Below are 19,482 nucleotides of genomic sequence, written 5' to 3' on the forward strand. Positions count from 1 at the left end.
GTATTCATGAACAACAGCTAATAAAAATAGCAGCTACAATCTATTGAGAAATTACTATGTGCCAGGTTCTATTCTAATTGCTTTATGTGTATTAAGCCACTTAATCCTCACAACAATCTTATGAAGAAAGTATTATCATTATCCCCATTTTACAGATAAAACTGAGGCACAAAGAGGTTAAGTAACTTACAGATGCATAATTAGTAAGAGGTAAAGTTGGGCTTCTAACCCAGGCATTTTGGATTTCACACTCATAATACGTTCATCATTATGACTCACGGAAGAATAATCACGAAACTGCTCAAGAAATCACTAAATCTCTAAACTACCACCAGGATAAAAGAGACATACCAAATGATCTATATGATAGAGAACATTTATGCAGATCCCAATCTAACAATAATCCTAAATTAGCTTTACAAACAGTTTATATAAATCATTAAATGGGAATTCCCTGGAGGTCTATTGGTTAGGACTCGATGCTTTCACTGCTGGGGCCCAGGTTCAATCCCTGGTCAGGGAATTAAGATCCTGAAAGCCATGCAGCATGGCCAAAAAAAAATTTTTAATAAAAGAAAATTTTTAAAAATCTTCAAATATATTAAAATTTTACTCTGGTCTATCAATATTCACCAATGACATTCTTCTAACTAGGCCTACTTCTCCTAAGACAGAAAACTAGTTCCTCACTGAGATCACAAGAAGCTATATAGAAAAACAAAAATAGTCTAGCTATGATTATTTATAATAAATACTTGTTTCTTATAATACAGACTTCAAATGAAGAAGAATAAAGATTAAGTATTCTAGTTTCACTGGCATACCAGCAAGAGAAAGTTACATTAGAACCCTACCTCTTCATGTCTCATTCCTTCTATCATTTGCATAATGTTTATGAAATGGTGACATCGATCTGAATGGTCAACTTGATATGTAGGTAAAGGATGATCCTGCCACAGTCTCCATTCAGAGAGAGAGAGTTGATGAATTCCAGTGGTTGGTTCTTGAGTCTTGATTAATGATAATTTAACATAATAAAAACACACATACTCAGATTTCACACACTGATTAAAAAAATACTTAATATACAGATAGCCTACCATAAATAATTTTAATTCATTTAGGTATTTTCAACTAAAATCTCAGGAGAAAAAAGAAAATAACTTTAAAAAGTACAAAGATGCCCTTTTAAATACATTTTTAAAATAACTGTTACATGTATTGCTTGTAAAATTAGAAAACAATAAATGTCATTAAAAATGAAATACACAAATAAATAAATGTTACATGAGTTACTACTTGGCCATATTCCTATTTATATAGTCCCATGTTAAGAGCAAATATTTAAGAAAATGTGTGGCTTCAAAATTACTATTATGCTAGATTTATATTCTATAATCTAATAAAGAGGCAGTCATAATCTCTCAGTGATACTGATCCCAATTCTTCATGCCTACTGCCATTTCTCACTTTACCTGTTAGTGAATAAAATACAAATTCTCAAGAGCCATATATTTCTAGCCCTATAAATCTTCCCAAAGGAATCTTCCTTGAGGTTGTTTTTCTAGTTCTCTAGGTTCATATGTAACCTTTGCTCAATTCTCTTGACTTTCATTAAGTTCATCAATAATTTGTTCATAGAAAACAAAATAAACAAGTCTAAGATCCAATTTAAAGTTTTACTGTAATTTCAAAACAAAAATTGAAAACAAGATTGTACAAAGATGCTCAAGACAGCCTAATTTTATATTAGTAATATACTGAAAATAATTCTAAAACATGACAGGGAAAGAGCCAAATTATGGTATATTGCAGAGTAACGTAACAATCAAATAAATTACACCTACACAGACATGTTCATATGCAGAAAGTAACAAGAAAAGTCAGAACTTATGTAAATATATAACAGTCATGTAAAAATATATATACAATAAGGAATACAAGAAAATTAGTAGTTTTACCAAGTTAGACTTTAATATTCTTTTTTACACTGCTTACATTCTTAATTTTTACATAAGTTGACATTCTGATCATGAACAATCATTCTCTTTACTTCCAAAGCTATTGCACAGTTGCTATAAAGAGCATCTGAAAACATGTTCAACTTACTGGTCTGTTCTCCTCATTTTGTAAAGATAGAAACTGAACTTGAGGCAATGTTATTTCCTTAATTTCATCAGTGTCTCTTAATCTATATCGTCTGTTCCATAATTTAAATTCTTCTTCTGATAAGAACCAATCATTCTTTGAATTACTCTGCCTCATTCCTATAAGTTTAAAAAATAATTGAAAAGAGGTTCAAAAAAATCTGCCAGGCAAACACAAAATATATGACATCAACTCAAACGCTCTACCTGTTTATGTTTACTCATCTCTGCTAAACCACTGATTCTATACCTTAAAATTAGTGTTCTTCATATAAACACTCTGGTTATCACTTCCTGCTTCTACATATCTCCTAAACTTCTCTCACCTCTTTGAAAGTACTAGTGCACCCTTCCATCTAGAGCTAACCTTTGGTAATGACTTCATTAGCAAAATATCACCAGGCAGCTAGGCTCTCAGTCCTGGTTTCTTTTGGACTCTCTCCGTTTTGTTGTCTAAGACCTGGCAGGAAACAGATAACTCACAGATGAAAACTAGTATCATGATTCTAGCATAACATTATCAGAAAAGTTATCTGAAACTGGTGTGGGGGTGGGGGAGATGCCAAGACTAAAGTCTTAATTGGGGGGGGGGAGGCGTTGAAAGGGGATAGGAAAGACCTACTGCTTTAAAAAATGACATAATAATATACTTTTTAAAAAATGTATAGTAAATTAACCTTTTTTTAAATTTCCATAATCTCTATGTAGGAAAACAATCACCAACATGGAAAGGATAAAAAATAAACCTATAACTCTGGTCCCAATACAGATGAGGGCAGAAAAAAAAATCAGAAAGACTACCGAATTAGGAATCAGGAAGCTTCTGTCTTAGCTAGTCCCAAATATTATATAGAAAGCTTTTATAAAATAACAGGTTTGAACTAGGTGATCTCCCAGGTCCCTTTCAGATCTAGCAATCTGAGGCACTAAGGCTTTTGAAGTAGAAAGGTATTCCATTCTCCTCGTCACTTTAAATAAACTCAGACCTCTAAGCCCAAATGAATTATATACTAATACATAGAAGATGACATTCATACACACTATCTTGGCAAGGTGGATCACTGACACTTGAATAATCAGAAAACGGCAGAAGAAAAGCACAGAAAAATATAAATGAGCTAATATTATCTCAATTTTTAAAAAAGGACAGGTTGTAGACTTTTACCATCCATCCCTATAACATTTTATAAACAATCATTAAACATATGGTTAATTAACATTTATAAAAATGAAATGATCACTACGAAAAATGTATGCCAACCCAATCAAGTTTTTTAATAAATTCAAGAGAATTCAAAATACATACTATCCTTTCATTTTAACCCCAAATTTGGCAAAGTCTTGTAAAATGACAGGTATATTCCTATTAAGTGGATTTGCATTAGGTTTAATAGGCATATCCAAAAAGCACTGATTAATGGCTCTGAGTTAAGGGAAAGAACATTAACAAATTTAAGTGAGTCCAAAGCAGGTGCCTAGTAGGGAAAGAACTTTGAAACTTCATGGTAATGAAAACCAGTAGAACAATCAGTTGAACAAACCTGAGAGGTACTGTCTTCAACTATATAAAGAACTGCCACCTATGTAAACCAAAGATCAAATCCACTCTTTGCGTCTAGAAGCTGTTGGCAAAGAAAGTCGCCTGCCATTTCAGTAAACAAAGGATGATGGGGCCATCAAGCCATGCCGCTGCAGCTGCCCCCAAGGGGGTTTCAGCATAGAGAAACACAGGATACTGGCTCCAGATAGTTAAGATGTACATCAAAGGTATAATTTTAATGAGCCCAAACTCTTGCATATTCCCATACATAAAAAAGCACTAAAATCATTAACTTGAGACGTCTGTTTTTTGTGATTAGCAGTAATCTTTTGATGCTCAACTACTAGGGTTCTTTTTCAGCAAAAACTCCTATATATCCTGGCTCCTCCTATACCTCTTTGGAACAGTCCCTCAGAGCTGTCTGAGAGGCTGCCTTCCCGGGCTACAGTCCTCAGTAATACCCCAAATAAAACATAATTCTCAACTTTTACATTGTGCATTTTTTTTCAGTTGGCAAACCCAAAACTAAATCAATGAGCAAAAGGTACAAAGCCAGATGGTTTTTCAACAGAGGGACTTCTTCTATATGGACTATTCAATAATGGAATGAACCCTCATAAAAGAATACAATTTCCGTTAACAAAGATGTTCAAGTTGAGGCTGAATATACATTTAACAAGAATGCTACAGAAAACATCCCTACCTTGGTAAGTAATTGGACCAGATGACCCCCAAGGTTTCTTCCAAATCTTAGAATATAATTACATGATTTTATGATTCTTTAAAAGCTTACCTTAAAGATTAAGTAAAATTTTTTAAAAAAAGTTTTTGTTTCTCATTTTTAGAGTGCTAATAGTTCCAGATATTTTCTTGATATCACCAAAATCTCTGCAGTTCTTAAGCTAGCACTCTCATTACTATGCTCACTGGCACCAAAGTATTTTTTTCTTACTGACTCAATATCACCAACAACTTAGTCTAATCTTACCACTATCTGGTGTAACAGTAAACTGAAAAAAAAAGGGGGGGGGCAGATTTCACTGATGGCCCAGTGGTTAAGAATCCGCCTTCCAATGCAGGGGATGTGGGTTCGATCCCTGGTTGGGGAACTAAGATCCCACATGCCAAAGGGCAACTAAGCCTGCACACCGCAACTACTGAGCCCATGTGCTCTACAGCCCGTACGCCACAACTAGAGAGAAGCCTGCATGCCACAACGAAAGATCCCACATGCCACAACTAAGGCCCTGTGCAGCCAAATAAATAAATAAATAAATATTTTTTAAAAAAGAAAGAAAGAATATTTTCTCCTTTGCAGAGATGGAAATAAACAATTCCCCCTCCCTTTTTCTGGGAGCAATTCCAGAGATACCTAATGTTCCTAAATCCTTTATTTAACCCTTTGATATTTATGCAAATTGCTGTAAAGGCAAAGCAAGCTGTCTAGCCAGCTTTACAACCAGAACTTATTTTCTTAAGGACCTAGGAGCCATCTCTTTGAAATGTAAACATCAAGGAAGATAGTGTCCCTATCTCCCATACACCTGCAGAGTTTAGCCTTGGCACCTTTCTCTGAGCTATCCTTATCTGCTTGTCATAGAGACAGAGAAGTTTTATTATTTCTTTGGATAAAGGCAACTAGCTAACACAAATGGCTACCTCAATTACCAGGTGAATTTGGAATGAACTATGAAAGAACATATAGCAAATGGTGCTGTCCTCTTATATGAGGACAAGTTACTGTTAATCTTAAGAAAATGATATAAAGGACTGCGACTGCTTGGATGAATAGGGTAGAATTTCTTTCTGTCTTTGTATTATCTCAGTGGATTGCTTACAATGCACATTGTAATTGGCTTAATGCTTATTCAATAATAAAACTATTTTCTTTCTTTTCCACAATTTGTAAAGAGGATTCTCTAGGCTGGTAAGATATTTTTAATTTTCCCAACACTGAGTTTCTTTCATTCTGTACTGCCAGTGTCTCCTTCCCTTTGCCACATTAATCATCTCTTATCCTTCTCAAAGTGAACATCTATAACATCCTAGAATGTATGCTGAGTTTCTCATAGAAGAAAAGTATCAATATATAACCTGCTAATGGACAACAGGAAGACAAATGCATGTCTCAAATGTGAAAAATTTTATTTACCCTTCCTATAGGAAAAGATAGATGACTTTCGCTGCAAGTTCCGAGAAGACTTCTCTGGTTCATAGACACCATGCGTGATAAACATCTTATGTAAGTGTGGATTGATGCCATCAGGAACCATTCGTGGACTTCCTTGGTAAAAATGAAGGACCTGTCTATTACCTGAAATAGCTTTATAAATATTTCTTTTGTTGCACTGACTTTGATTATAAGTCTGCAAAAACAAATAAACATCAAATCACATTATTTCTATAATAATCACCAAGCTGACAAGCAGTTATTATATTAGTCTGAGTTTATTCTAAACAGTAAACTCTGATCCACTTAAATACTTGAAGAATGGAATATCTGTTGTCTTAAATTTGAAGCCTGTTTAATTAACTCTTGATGAAAATCATTTCAAAATTCATTATTATAAAAGCTTAACTTAGTAACTATATTGTACAAAGGAAATCTTTTTAGTATCTTGCTATTTTTGATTAAGGCTATTTATATATAAGTGGAAATTGCTTTTTAAAAAAATACTATTCTTTTATTTCAGCTTTTACTTCATCTCTCTACGTGTCAATTTTCTTTACTGTATACAACAAGAAAAGCACTAGTACTGCCCTTACAGTGTTGTTGACAGGATTTAAACAAAATAATGCATTTGAAACATTTGTATCACTGTCCAGCACAGGGTAGGTACTCACCAAATGTGGGCCATTATGACTACTTAACAGATAAGAAAATTAACACCTGATATCTAAACTAACAACTAACAACTCACTTAAGGCAACTCACCTTAAGTGAGTTGCCAAGGTAATACAATTAGTTAGAATCCAATTCCACTCAGTGATAATACATAGACTTTTAAAAGCTGCCAGACATTTTATTTATTGGAATCATTTTATAGATAAACTGGATGTTATATAAAAATATGCTATAATCACATGAAAAGTATTGGTGGAAAAAGAAATTCATTTTTCAGGATGATTTTTAAAGGGTTTATAAAACATTTTAAATCAATTTTTAAAAACTATCACAATTAATGAAAAAATCTTTAATGTAAAACTATTTACTTAGCCACAGAAATAGTCCCACTCAGTTACAAAAGTTAGTTAATACTTTAGTGTACATACACAAAATAATATGTATTGATACAACATCGTATTTAGGAAGACCTGTCACCCAAGATTACAACAAAGTATGAATATCATTCAAGTCCCTTATCACTTAGAATAGGCATCAGCAAACTTTTCCATAAAGGGCCAGAAAGTAAATATTTTAGGCTTTGCAGGCTACCCATTATCCCTGATGCATATTCTTGTCGGTTGGTTGGTTGGTTGATTGATTTGAGCAATTCTTTAAAATATATTAAAAAAACATTCTCAGGCTTCCCTGGTGGCGCAGTGGTTGAGAGCCCGCCTACCGATGCAGGGGACACGGGTTCGTGCCCCGGTCCGGGAGGATCCCACGTGCCGCGGAGCGGCTGGGCCTGTGAGCCATGGCCGCTGAGCCTGCGCATCCGGAGCCTGTTCTCCGCAACGGAAGAGGCCACAGCAGTGAGAGGCCCGCGTACCACAAAAAAAAAAAAAAAAAAAAAAAAAACTAAACACAAAAAGCAGGCCTTAGAAGCATAGGGAAATAGTAACACAAAGTAATACATATTGATTTTTGTATCTCTGTATCTCTAAATTAATACTGAAGTACAAAAATGTGTTTCTTTATATGGATAAAAATATTAATACTGAATCCAGTCAAAAATTCTCCTAATTCCAAGAAAACAACAGGCAGAATCTAATACAAAAGAAAACAGAAATCAATCACAATTACCTACAGATTGTTTGGACTTTGAATGTTAACAGATTGATACTTGTCTTTAGGCTCTGTTTCTCAAATTTCAATTGTCAAATTACCGTTTCCATAAGTCTACTTACCCGTTCTTCTCGTCCTTCAGCAAGGATAACAACAATCCTGCCTTGACGTTTGCGGCCAGTTCTACCCATTCGTTGCACAAGACGAATCGGGCTCTTCTGGGCATCAAAACATATGATAAGATCAACTTCTCCTATATCCAAACCTTCTTCACCAACACAAGTAGAAACCAATGTGTTGTAACCACCACTACGAAATTGTTTCACTACCTAAAATTAAAATGATTTAAAAATAACTAGATGCAAGTATAAGAGAATTGTAGATCAAAGCATACTTTTTCTATTTGTCCCTGAAATCAGATTCAAAATCAGCACCCAAAGTAGTATCAAATAGGAAAAGAAGCGGCAAATGGCAATATAAGCCAAAAGACATTATGGTAAAATGCAAAGGGCAGTCCCAATTTCTTTGCTTTAATAACGGTTATGATTCCAAAAGGTTTTGCTAACAATTTATACATGAATGAGAAACCACAGATACTATTTTTAGCATCACTAAAAGGGGTGTAAAGCAGATAAGTGGCCCAGAGCAATTACTGTTATTTATCATGTCCTAGACCTAAATTTATTGTTAGTAAATTTAACAATAATAGTAAGTTTAATAATTAAACTATTGTTAAAGTAAGATTGTTTTATTACTTCTAGAATTCATATTTTAAATAGAAACAGAATCGTGGACATAGAGAACAGACTGGTAGTTGCCAAGGGGGAGAGGGTTGGGGGAGGGATGGAGTGGGAGGTTGGGGTTAGCAGACATAAGCTTTTATATGTAGAATGGATCAACGACAAGGTCCTACTGTACAGCACAGATAACTATATTCAGTATCCTAGGATAAATCATAATGGAAAAGAATATATAAAAAAGGAATGATACATATATGTAACTGAATCACCTTGTAGTACAGCAGCAATTAACACATTGTAAATCAACTATACTTCAATAAAAAAAATTTTTTAATTAAAAAAATAGAATTCATATTTTACCTTTTATACTATCATTCCATTGAAGGGTAGCAGAATATGCCACCCCAAAATATGACTGTAGGAGTTTAGAACATGCTGCCCCAACCTATGCTGCTTTGGTATATTGATGATTTTGAGCTATAGGCACTCGAAAACAGCAAATGCAGGGAGAGGCTTTCTCTGAACTCCCCTTATCTGTCTAAAAGCAGATCCTCCAGGAGGAACTCAATTGTCATAAATCCCCTCCCCAGGAGTTTCAACAACCAGGGAAAATTGATTCAACAAGACACTGAAAGTCCACACTACATCCAGACAAACTTTATCACAAACTATCATACCTCCCATCTTTTCTTTTAGCGCTCCATTCATCTTCCCTAAAAATCATTTACTCTCCCCTGTGCAACCCCCTTCTCTTTCCCCATAAGATATTTAAATCTGTATTCTAAGCCACTTCAGGGAGTTACTCATTTTTCCCTCAGTATCTCCTATGCATACATGAGGTATACATGTTAATAAGCTTCTGTTTGTTTTTCTCTTGTTAATCTTTTATCACAGAGGTCTCAGCTAAGAACTCATTAGGGTAGAGGAAAAATTTTTTTTCTCACCTTCACCAGGATTTCTCTCTGATCAAGTTAATGAAACTACATTAGCATGACAATGAGTTAATGAAAAAGTCAACAAATATTTTGAAAAGTTTCCTTAAGCCTTATAAACTTAGTTCTCAACTGCTCTGAGCCTCAGTTTTCTTATTTACACACACACACACACACACACACACACACACACACATCAATGTTGCAGGTTTATGGATGGTGGAATAGTAGTAGTGGTGGTAATTAAATAAGATCATGGTCAATAGACAGATAGAGAATAGAAACAAAAATTAAATGATGGTATTCCAGAGGAATCAGTCATACTTTTGACTCATACCTTTATAAATGCCTATTAAAATATAAGAATGCCTGAACAAAATGGCTAGTATGAAGGACAGTTATCAGACCTCATATCTAAAAAGTAAATTTCAGGAGAAAATATTAGGGGAATATACACAAAAAGGAAATATGAAATTATGTATCTCAACAAAAAACAAACGAACAAAAAACTACTTTCATCTCTGTGCTCCTTTTAGTAATAATCCTTGAAAGACTTGTATACTTGCTATCTCCAGCTCTTCTCAGTGGTGGCTTGTCCCACCATTCCACTGAAAATGTTCTTTTCAAGGTCATTTGCCTTCTCTCTTATTCCAACAGTCAATTCCCAGTTATCATCTTATGCGACCCACCAGCAGCATTTATACATTTAATCACTTCCTCCTCCAGGAGATACCACACTCTCCTGGTCTTTCTCCCATTTCACTAGCCATTTATTCTGATTCCCCAGGACTCAGCCTTTGGATATCTTCTCTGTTTTCATTCAATCCAGTCTCATCTACATCATGATGATTCCCAAATACATATTTCCATGAACCCATGAAGTCAAGACATATATTCAGTTGTTTACTTAACATCGCTACTTGATGTTTAAAACAGTGTAACTCAAAGTACAATCCATGAAGTATTTATTACTGGTGCAGGTACTGGTTCACAAACTGTTTGCTACCAGCTGACAAAACTACAAAAACTAAGAGTAAGAGTTTAGAAACTTGACAGAGTATTCCCCATCTGTTGACTCAAAAAAAAAAAAAAAAATTTAGACATGAACTTTGTTTTTCATTAAGCTTATTCTTCTAGTAATTCATTTTTGTTGTAATGTTCAAAGGTATCTGTATGTGATGTATTGAATGGAAATAAACTGGTCCTCCATCAGTTTTGACAGTTTGAAAATCAATAATCTCATAGGCATGCTAAAGTTAATTTGTCCAAAACCAAGCTAATATTCTCTACAAAACCTGCCTTTCCTGAAGTCTTATCCACCTTAGTTAATAGCCACTCTTTTCAGTTGCTCAGGCCAAAAACCTTGGAGTCAGCCTTCACACTCCTTTATCTCATATCCCACTCTAATTTGTCAATAAGTCCTGTCAGCTTGACCTTCAAGATATATCCAGAATCCAATAATTTCTCACAACCTGCTACAACCCTAGTCCAAGCCACCATCATCTTGAGCTTGAATTATTGTAATAAGTCTTCCAGTTGGTCTTCCTATTTCCACCCTTAGCCCCTATAGTTTATTATTAAGACAGCAGCCATTGTGATTCTTTTAAAATATCAATCAGGACATGACCCTCCTCTGCTCCAAATTCTCCAAGGTCTTCTTCTCACCTTATTCAGAGTAAAAGCCAAAGTCATTAAAATGGAAATGTAAGGCCCTAAAGAATCTGGCCCCCAACTTCCTCTGTGACTTCATCACTTGTTTCTAGATAAATGAATAATTCGATTACAACTATTTGCTTGAAAGCTTATTTCAGAATAAAACTGCTGTTATGAAAGCAATTATATATAGGAGTAATAAAAAGGATTGTTACCCTGGCCTACATAAAAATATTATTGATAAAAGTTAGTAAAAGACAAAGTCAGTAAAATCTATAAGGTTTCTTATGGTACCTGACAAACCCAGGAAATGACTCTGGGTAATAATGAAGTTGGCCAGAGACCAGGTTGGGGCCTATGGGTATTTCAAAATGCTTGACCTCCTAGGTAGAAATTCACTTCATTTTTCACACAGATATTACTAATCACTAACGTGATTATTAACATTAGTAATAATCATCCACTAGATGCCTGAACCCTTTAGAGTACTTATTAGACTTGAGGTAGGGAAAAGTGTTACATTCAGACTCAGGAAAACCTCCTAGACTCTCTCCACCAGATCCAGTTTGCTTAAACAGACTCTTGAGTACAGTGGGGACTGGTATAAGAAGTATTTAATAATAGGAGTCCTCATCTATTAATGTTGACAGAATCAAGAAAGGATCTTTCACAGTGAATTAGACATAAAAGACATACCTAACTGTCAGAGGCTACTCAAGTGTAGACCTATAGCTAACCTGAAAAAACCTGTACACAGTTTGTAAAAATCTATAGTCTAAAATTTCCCCAAAAACATCATAGCACTCAAAAATTTATGACCAATATTCAGAGCATACAGCTACCTTAAATACCACCATGGTTTCCTCTGACCATATTTTTAAGGCTTTTAGATAACAGAAAAAAGTGTAAGCTTATTATTTGTTTGGAATAAATAACTAAAGTGACTTAAGATAAATAAATAGTAAACATTTCTTGAAGGCTCTACAGTACGATTTCATTTAATGCTTACAATAGCTCTACAGGGTATGTTTACAGATAAGGAAAACTGAGGCACAGGAAGTAAAGAAACTTATAAGTGGAAGGACCAGGATTCCAACCTACATAACATGAATCCAGAGCCTTTCTGCTTAACCATTATACTTTTAAAAAAAACATTTCAAAATCCCAAAAAACACTCTTTTTTTTTGGTCTTTCAAAATATGCCTAGTTTTATTTATACATTTACTACAAAATTATCTTTAAGATGTAGCCAACTGACCAGTGAGTTAAAACAAAACAAGGCATAAATGCAAAGCTAATCAATTTTATTTTTATATTCATCATCTCCTAAAATAATTACCTCCAGTTGCTCCTTCTGGGTAAAACCCTTCATGCTTTTCCCTGAGGAATGGCCAACAAAAGTCATTACTCTAATAATTGGCTGATGCTGTAAAAGCATTTCTGCAATTTCTTGAACACTATCTCGAAATGAAGAGAAGATCATAACTCTGGTCTCGTCACATTTCTTGTCAGATGTCTTTTGAGCTATATAACAAAAATACTTTAATTACAACTTTTATAAAAGCATTTAGATGAGAACTAATTCAAAAGACAAACCTGAAACTATATACTAGTGAGTGACAATTCTTTCAAAAAAATAATTTAAGGTATCTTAAACCTTTGCTGGTTTTCCTCCTACCTTTTCTAGTAATCTTAATAAATCTGGCTCCTTATCTCTCATTGGCTGTCATAAAATAAAAACCTAAACCAAATAAAAATTACCTTTTGACCAGTCCTTCAATTGATGCATGATGCCTGTTATTCCCCTTTACCTTCTAAATCAGAAGCACAAGACTGCAGAGCTCTCACTGATTTTGTATATCTTCTCTTTCCTTTCTGCTCACTAAAGGCACTGTCTTAATCCAGGCCATGGTATTCTGTCCCCGAATTACTGATATGTTCAAATTCTCAAAGGAAACTGAAGAATATACCCAACAGTCAATCACAAAGCTGCTCCCAATGTCTCTGTGCTTGGGAGGAGTAGAATGCATAAATAAAAACATGATTTTGAGGCTGGACCACTTAGTCTCTGGGTGATGTGTGACCATGGTAGTCATTTAATCTCTTTAAACTTTAGTTTCTTAATATCTAAAACGGATTGAGGTGATGATTAAATGAAACAGTAAATATAAAGTATGTAGACTTGCATATAGCAATTGGTTAATAACTGCAAGCTGTGTGGAGTTTTTTGTTATTTGCTTTCTTTTGTTTTTTAACCTTGCATGGGACTTTGACAATCCTTCTTTCTTAAGCATGATTTATATTATGTTAATCATCGTGTGTGCCAGAGACTATGCTAAGCATTTTATATATGAACTCATTTAGTCTTCATAACAACCTTATGAATTCAATGACTTAATACATATAAAGTTACTGTATAATACATAAGGAAAAAGAAGCAGTTGCTGTTGCAAGGAAAATTATTCCAGATAAATCTACTTTGAATCAACATAGCATCAAGACTCTACATCTGACCAACTGCAGATCAATAGCTACTTTCAGTGCAAAGCCTATCTCCTTCAACAGGCCACAGCCTGCCTTTCTATCTTCATTCCATTAAAGCTGCTCTACCAAAGTCATCAATAACTCTATATTGCCAAACTCAGTGGATGCTTTTTAGTTCATGGACCACACCTCTCAGTAATATTTAACACAATCCACTCCTTCCTACTGAAATAGTCTCTTCCCTCAGCATCTCTGATAATTCACTTGTCTGGTTTCTTTCTCAATCTCCTTTGTGGCATTTTGCCCTCTGAACTCTAAATGTTGGTATTCTGCAGGACTAATTCCCAGACCTCTGTCCCTAAACTGTATTCCTGGTGAATACAGTTTAGGGACAGAGGTCTCGAAACTTTAAATTCTCGAAACTTTAAATATTGCCTTTATGCTGATAACTCTAAAATTTATTTATATATATGTAAATAGATAAAAATATCCCAGATCATTCTTCTGAGACCCAAATTCACTTATCCAATGCCTACACATCTCAACTTAGATGTCTCAAAAGCATCCAAATCTGTTTGCTCTTTCTTCTCCATGTTGTTAGTTTTCTCTTTGTTCACATAATCATCTGCAAACACACACACACACATACTCCTACACTTACGATTTTTTTTCTCATACTCTATGTCCAGTCCATCAATAAACACTGTTGGCTCCAACTTCAAGATATATCTAGAATCTATAACCACTTCTCAGAACCACCTTGCTGCTTGGTACTACTATCTTGGTATAAGCTATCATCATCTGTTATCATCTTAGACTATTACAATAGCCTCCTAATTGGCCAACATCTATGAGAGTGATCTTTTAAAAATATAAGTCAGATCACGTCACCCTGCTGCTCCGAATGCCTCTGTAATAGTTTCACAAATCACAAGCATGCACAGAATAAAATCCAAAGTCCTGACATGGCCTACAAACACTACATGACCTGGCCCCTGGCTATCTCTCCCACCTCTGCCTATACCACTCATCCTCATTACACTATTCCAGCCAAATTGGTTTGTTTACTGATCCTTAATCTTACCAAGCACCCTACTGCCTCAGGGTCTTTGAATCTGCTATTCTCTCTGCTAGGAATGATCCTCCTACAGAAATCCACAAAGCTTGCTCCCTTACTTCCATCAGCTCAAACATCACCCTACAAAGAGGTCTGCTCTAAAATCCTATATAGGACTTCCCTGGTGGCGCAGTGGTTGAGAGTCCATCTGCCGATGCAGGGGACATGGGTTCGTGCCCCGGTCCGGGAAGATCCCACATGCTGCGGAGCGGCTGGGCCGGTGAGCCATGGCCGCTGAGCCTGCATGTCTGGAGCCTATACTCCACAGCGGGAGAGGCCACAACAGTGAGAGGCCCGCGTACCGCAAAAAAAAATAAATAAAACCCTATATAAAATAGCATCCTTCATGACTCTCTATTTTCTCAACTAGCTTACTTTTTCCTACCATTATATTATACATTGTTTTATTATCTGCTTCCCTTGTACTGCCCCAAGCTGACTTTTCTTTTTCACATAATATCTTATTCTTAACATTTCCACCATTCCCCTGATGCCTATGCTCCCAAAATTTCTCAGAGCTTTTTAATATTCATTATCCAGAATAATTAAAAGCTCATCTTCTCCATAAGAAATGTTAGCACAAACTAATGAGTCAGAGTTTTAGCTTTTTCAATAACTTTGCCTTGCCTTGAGTCTATTAAATACGACCTACCATTCCATGACTTGAAGTGTTCAACTACAACTTCTTCTAATTTCTTTAATTTTGGATGACTATAGCAGAACTTTTTATCTTCATCTCCTGTAAAAAAAACAAAACACAAAAAATTTTTCTGTATTTTTCCATATTCAATTACATTAATGTATTTTTATTACCCTTTTCAAAGTGGATTCGTTAAAACTTATTTCTTCTTTAAACAGTAAGTAGAACCTGGGTAGCACACAACCCTTACTGTAAAATAAACTTTGAATTTTTATGAAAATTTCATTCTGAGAAAGACTCCAAATGAGAATCAGCAGCAAAGAGAAGGGAAAAATTCACATTTAGTTAAGCTATAAATCAGTTTTTGGTAGTTCTGAGAATTTTCACTACCAGTAACAACTTCTACTTAGTTCTATTATATATTTAAAGTTTATGACCTGCTTGTATATATATTTACCTAAGTTGAAGAATAAGATCTTTTAGAATTTAACAGGTCTATTACTACAGAAATATAAGTAGATATAAATAGACATGTGGATCAATGGAGCATAATTTTAAAATTAACCTTGATAAAGAGGAAACAGTATAAAATTTTAAAAGAAAAACCAGACCTTTTTTGATAGCAGAAATGCCACTTGCTGTAGTACTACGTGTATGTGCAAACATGCACTCTAGATGATTATAGAGTTTCATGAAGTCCTCATTTCGGCTAAGTTCTTTTTTTGCCCGAGTCATTCCTTCAGAAATTAAGAAAATATTTTTCCAATAAATTTAATAGCAAAACTAATCAAATGTATCATTTATTTAAAAGAAATTACACTTTAGCAATGAATGCAAGTTTTTTTAATTTAAAAATAAAAACCAGCAACTTTTTCCAGTTCCACATTCACATATGTATTAATGAATGGCTTCTTTTCTTCCAGCAATTTATCAAAATCAAAGAAACATGGGCTGGCACCTTGATCTTGGACTTCCCAGCCTCCAGAACTGTGAGAAATACATGTCCACAGTTTACGAAAAAAAAAAGAAGAAGAAAAAGAAAGAAAGGAAGGAAGGAAGAAAGAAAAAAGAAAGAATTTGTTACATAACTATTCCATTGCTTTTTATTTTATTTATTTATGTATTAAGCTGTGCTGGGTCTTAGTTGCAGCATGCGGGATCTAGTTACCTGACCAGGGATCAAACCCGGGCCCCCTGCATTGGGGAGGACCACCAAGGAATTCCACTGGACCACCAAGGAAGTCCCCTTCACTGCTTTTTACAATAAAGCACCTTAAGTAATCCAAATGGCTCAATACATATCGTTAACTAAAATAATACATGTCAGCACTTTTAAAAATAATTTCATATAATTTACCTTTAGTTCCATCCATAATTCCACAAAGGAAGAAATATAATGATCTCATTCCCATTTGCTGCAATAACTCATAACCATGATATAAACTAATACAAATAGCAAACTCTCCCTCGATTATGCCTTGTTGCAGTCCCTAGAAAAAACAAGCATGTATCAAATTTACCCAGAGAAAGAAATGAAGATACATGTTCCATGCAGACCTTATTGGTTCTACTGAATGTCCTAAGATGTTGCTATGGAAAGGTGTCAATGTACTTTCCATATACAATCTGCCCCTTTATTTAATTCAACATGAAACTTACATTTTAAAGAGAATAAATGAACAGGGGGATATTTATCATATGCTGTTTTTCTTTTTAGGTAAATTATTAGCAGTATATAGATTTATTTGGTCTTTCAAAACAATTTAATAAGCACCTACTATTTGCCAAGCACTGAGCTAGACATTTGGGATACAAGGGAAAATAAAATAGATATGGGCCTATCCTCATAAATGTTTCTGACATCAGGACAAATATTTAATCAAACTGTTTAACACTAACATTTAACACCAAGTATACATGCCACAGTAACATCTGACAGGGAGCACCAGACACTGTTATAAGCACACTACTTATACAAACTTATTTAATCTTAACACCTAGGAGGTAGGTACTATTGTTATGCCCATTTTACAGATGTGGAAGCTCACGTAGGTGATAAGTAGCAGAGCCAGTATTTGAATCTAGGAAATTTGACCCAGTGTGCTTGTGCTTTTAACCACTACTCTCAAGGAAAAGTAAAGTACATATTCCTTTTACAGGAGCATACAGTCAGTATATCTATACAATAAAATACCTTTAAAAGACCATTGAGAATATATTTTAATTATTTTCCTTTATTAGAGATGAAGACTATTATTTAATACCTTACATTTTTAGTAGCATTTAATATCAATTACACTCATTTTAAATGTTTCCAGGATAGTGATAAATGCCTTAAAATGGCACCCTAATTACCTAAAAGGGTAAAACAACGTCTCTGTAAAACATAAACTCTCATCAGTGAGATCAAGTTCAACAGGTTTAGATTTATGATTTAAAATTTTAATGAACCTTTAACTCCTAGCAGAAACTTTAAACATTTTATTAAAGTCTAGTATAATACACTGCAATTTCACAGAAAATTCCCTTTGTGGTTTCCCAGATACTATAGAATAAAGTCCATATTTCTAGTATAACATTTAAAGTTACTCCCAGGTGGCCACAACCTAGATCATATCTGACTCCCTCAATCCTTTACCTCAGTCAAATGGGTTTTCTCACTGTCTCCTTTATACCTTCATTCAATTGCCTCTGTTCTTTTGCACATGCATTCCCTCTCAGTTCCAAGAATGACTCAGTGCCTTTTCATGCTTGTGAGCATCTCTTTTGACTCTGGACCTAACTTGACAGATATGTTCCTATCCACCTATTTTTTTCCTATAAAGATTAAAAATACAAAGCTTACTGTGATGCTTAATCCAACCTCAGTATGGAGATTTAAGACTAAATGCTATGGGTCTAAAAGTTAGTTAAAAATCTACCCTCTTATGACCCTTTGACTTTGCAAAACAGAAGTGAACTAAAAGACAAATTCTTAATTAAAAGTTATAAGATAAATTTATCTTAATTCACATAATTAAACTGTATTCCTGCTAGATCTTTTTCATGATTTTATAAACTATATAAACCATCCCTGAATTCTTGATGAGCTAATATATACCAAAAACCAATCATTATTTACATTTCATCCTGGTTCTAAGTAAAAACGTAGTCTATCAGCAAAATTTATTTTAAAATACCTACCACAATATTTGGAGATGGGTTTTTCCTAAATTGATCTCTTGCCAGAATTATCTGGTATTTTGTTAGATTGGGAATATCCCTTCTCATCAAAACATTCCTCTGAATCAAAGAACTGGCAAGTGCTTCCAAAATCTGCAAATTTCAAAGAAATTTAATTTATTTTAAAATCCTTTTACAAATACATTTCCTCACATACTAAAATAGTTCTATATATTAAATTATATATTAAATAAAGTTTGTCTTAAAATGAATTTTTAAGTAAACACAGAAGAAATGATAAAATTTTAAAGTACTTGACAATTATCCCCAGATAATCCACGTGAGAGTCAGCACAAGCAATTATATTCAACGATAATTCAAGAACATATGTGTTGGGCTTTCCTGGTGGCGCAGCAGTTAAGAATCCGCCTGCCAATGCAGGGGACATGGGTTCAAGCCCTGGTCTGGGAAGATCCCACATGCCACGGAACAACTAAGCCCAACTACTGAGCCTGCGCTCTAGAGCCACAAGCCACAAGTACTGAGCCCGTGGGCCTAGAGCCTGTGCTCTGCAACAAGAGAAGCCACCACAATGAGAAGCCGGGGCACTGCCATGAAGAGTAGCCCCTGCTCGCCACAACCAGAGAAAAAGCCTGTGCACAGCAACGAAGACCCAATGCAGCCAAAAATAAAATAAATATTTTTAAAAAAAAAAAAAAACAAAAAACGAACATATGTGTTTATCTGTTTATTTCTTAACTCTCCTCCTCTCCCTCCAAACTAAGCACAATGAAAGGAGGGCCTTGATTTTTTTCTCTGTTGCATCTTCAGTGCCTAGAACAAGTCTATCACATAGATAAATATTTGTAGAGTGAAGACTAAATCAAAATTCCTTGAGTACATTTAATTTCATTCACTGATTCATTCTCTCAAAAATATTCATTAAGGGACTTCCCTGGTGGTCCAGTGGTTACAAATCTGCCTTCCAATGCAGGGGACGCAGGTTCGATCCCTGGTTGGGGAACTAGGATCCCACATGACGCAGGGCAACTAAGTCTGCACGCCACAACTACTGAGCCCACAAGCTCTGGAGCCTGCGTGCCACAACTAGAGAGCCT

The 19,482-nt window shown here is 34.8% G+C and overlaps 1 protein-coding gene across 6 annotated transcripts in view; it reads right to left on the reverse strand.

Moving 5' to 3' along the window:
- The window catches only part of FANCM (FA complementation group M), a 67,544-nt gene that overhangs the window by 36,291 nt on the left and 11,771 nt on the right, over positions 1-19,482 (reverse strand). For all 6 annotated transcript variants that reach the window (XM_067028504.1, XM_067028503.1, XM_067028506.1 and 3 more), the window contains 9 exons: positions 18,386-18,517; positions 16,560-16,692; positions 15,814-15,939; positions 15,215-15,301; positions 12,301-12,485; positions 7,759-7,965; positions 5,840-6,053; positions 2,110-2,267; positions 855-1,010 (listed from right to left, as the gene is read on the reverse strand). In XM_067028504.1, the coding sequence (XP_066884605.1) occupies positions 855-1,010; positions 2,110-2,267; positions 5,840-6,053; positions 7,759-7,965; positions 12,301-12,485; positions 15,215-15,301; positions 15,814-15,939; positions 16,560-16,692; positions 18,386-18,517 (1,398 nt within the window). The remainder of the gene's footprint in view (positions 1-854; positions 1,011-2,109; positions 2,268-5,839; positions 6,054-7,758; positions 7,966-12,300; positions 12,486-15,214; positions 15,302-15,813; positions 15,940-16,559; positions 16,693-18,385; positions 18,518-19,482) is intronic.

This window comes from Kogia breviceps, chromosome 3 (genome assembly GCF_026419965.1).
Source record: "Kogia breviceps isolate mKogBre1 chromosome 3, mKogBre1 haplotype 1, whole genome shotgun sequence".
Lineage (NCBI taxonomy): Eukaryota > Metazoa > Chordata > Mammalia > Artiodactyla > Physeteridae > Kogia > Kogia breviceps.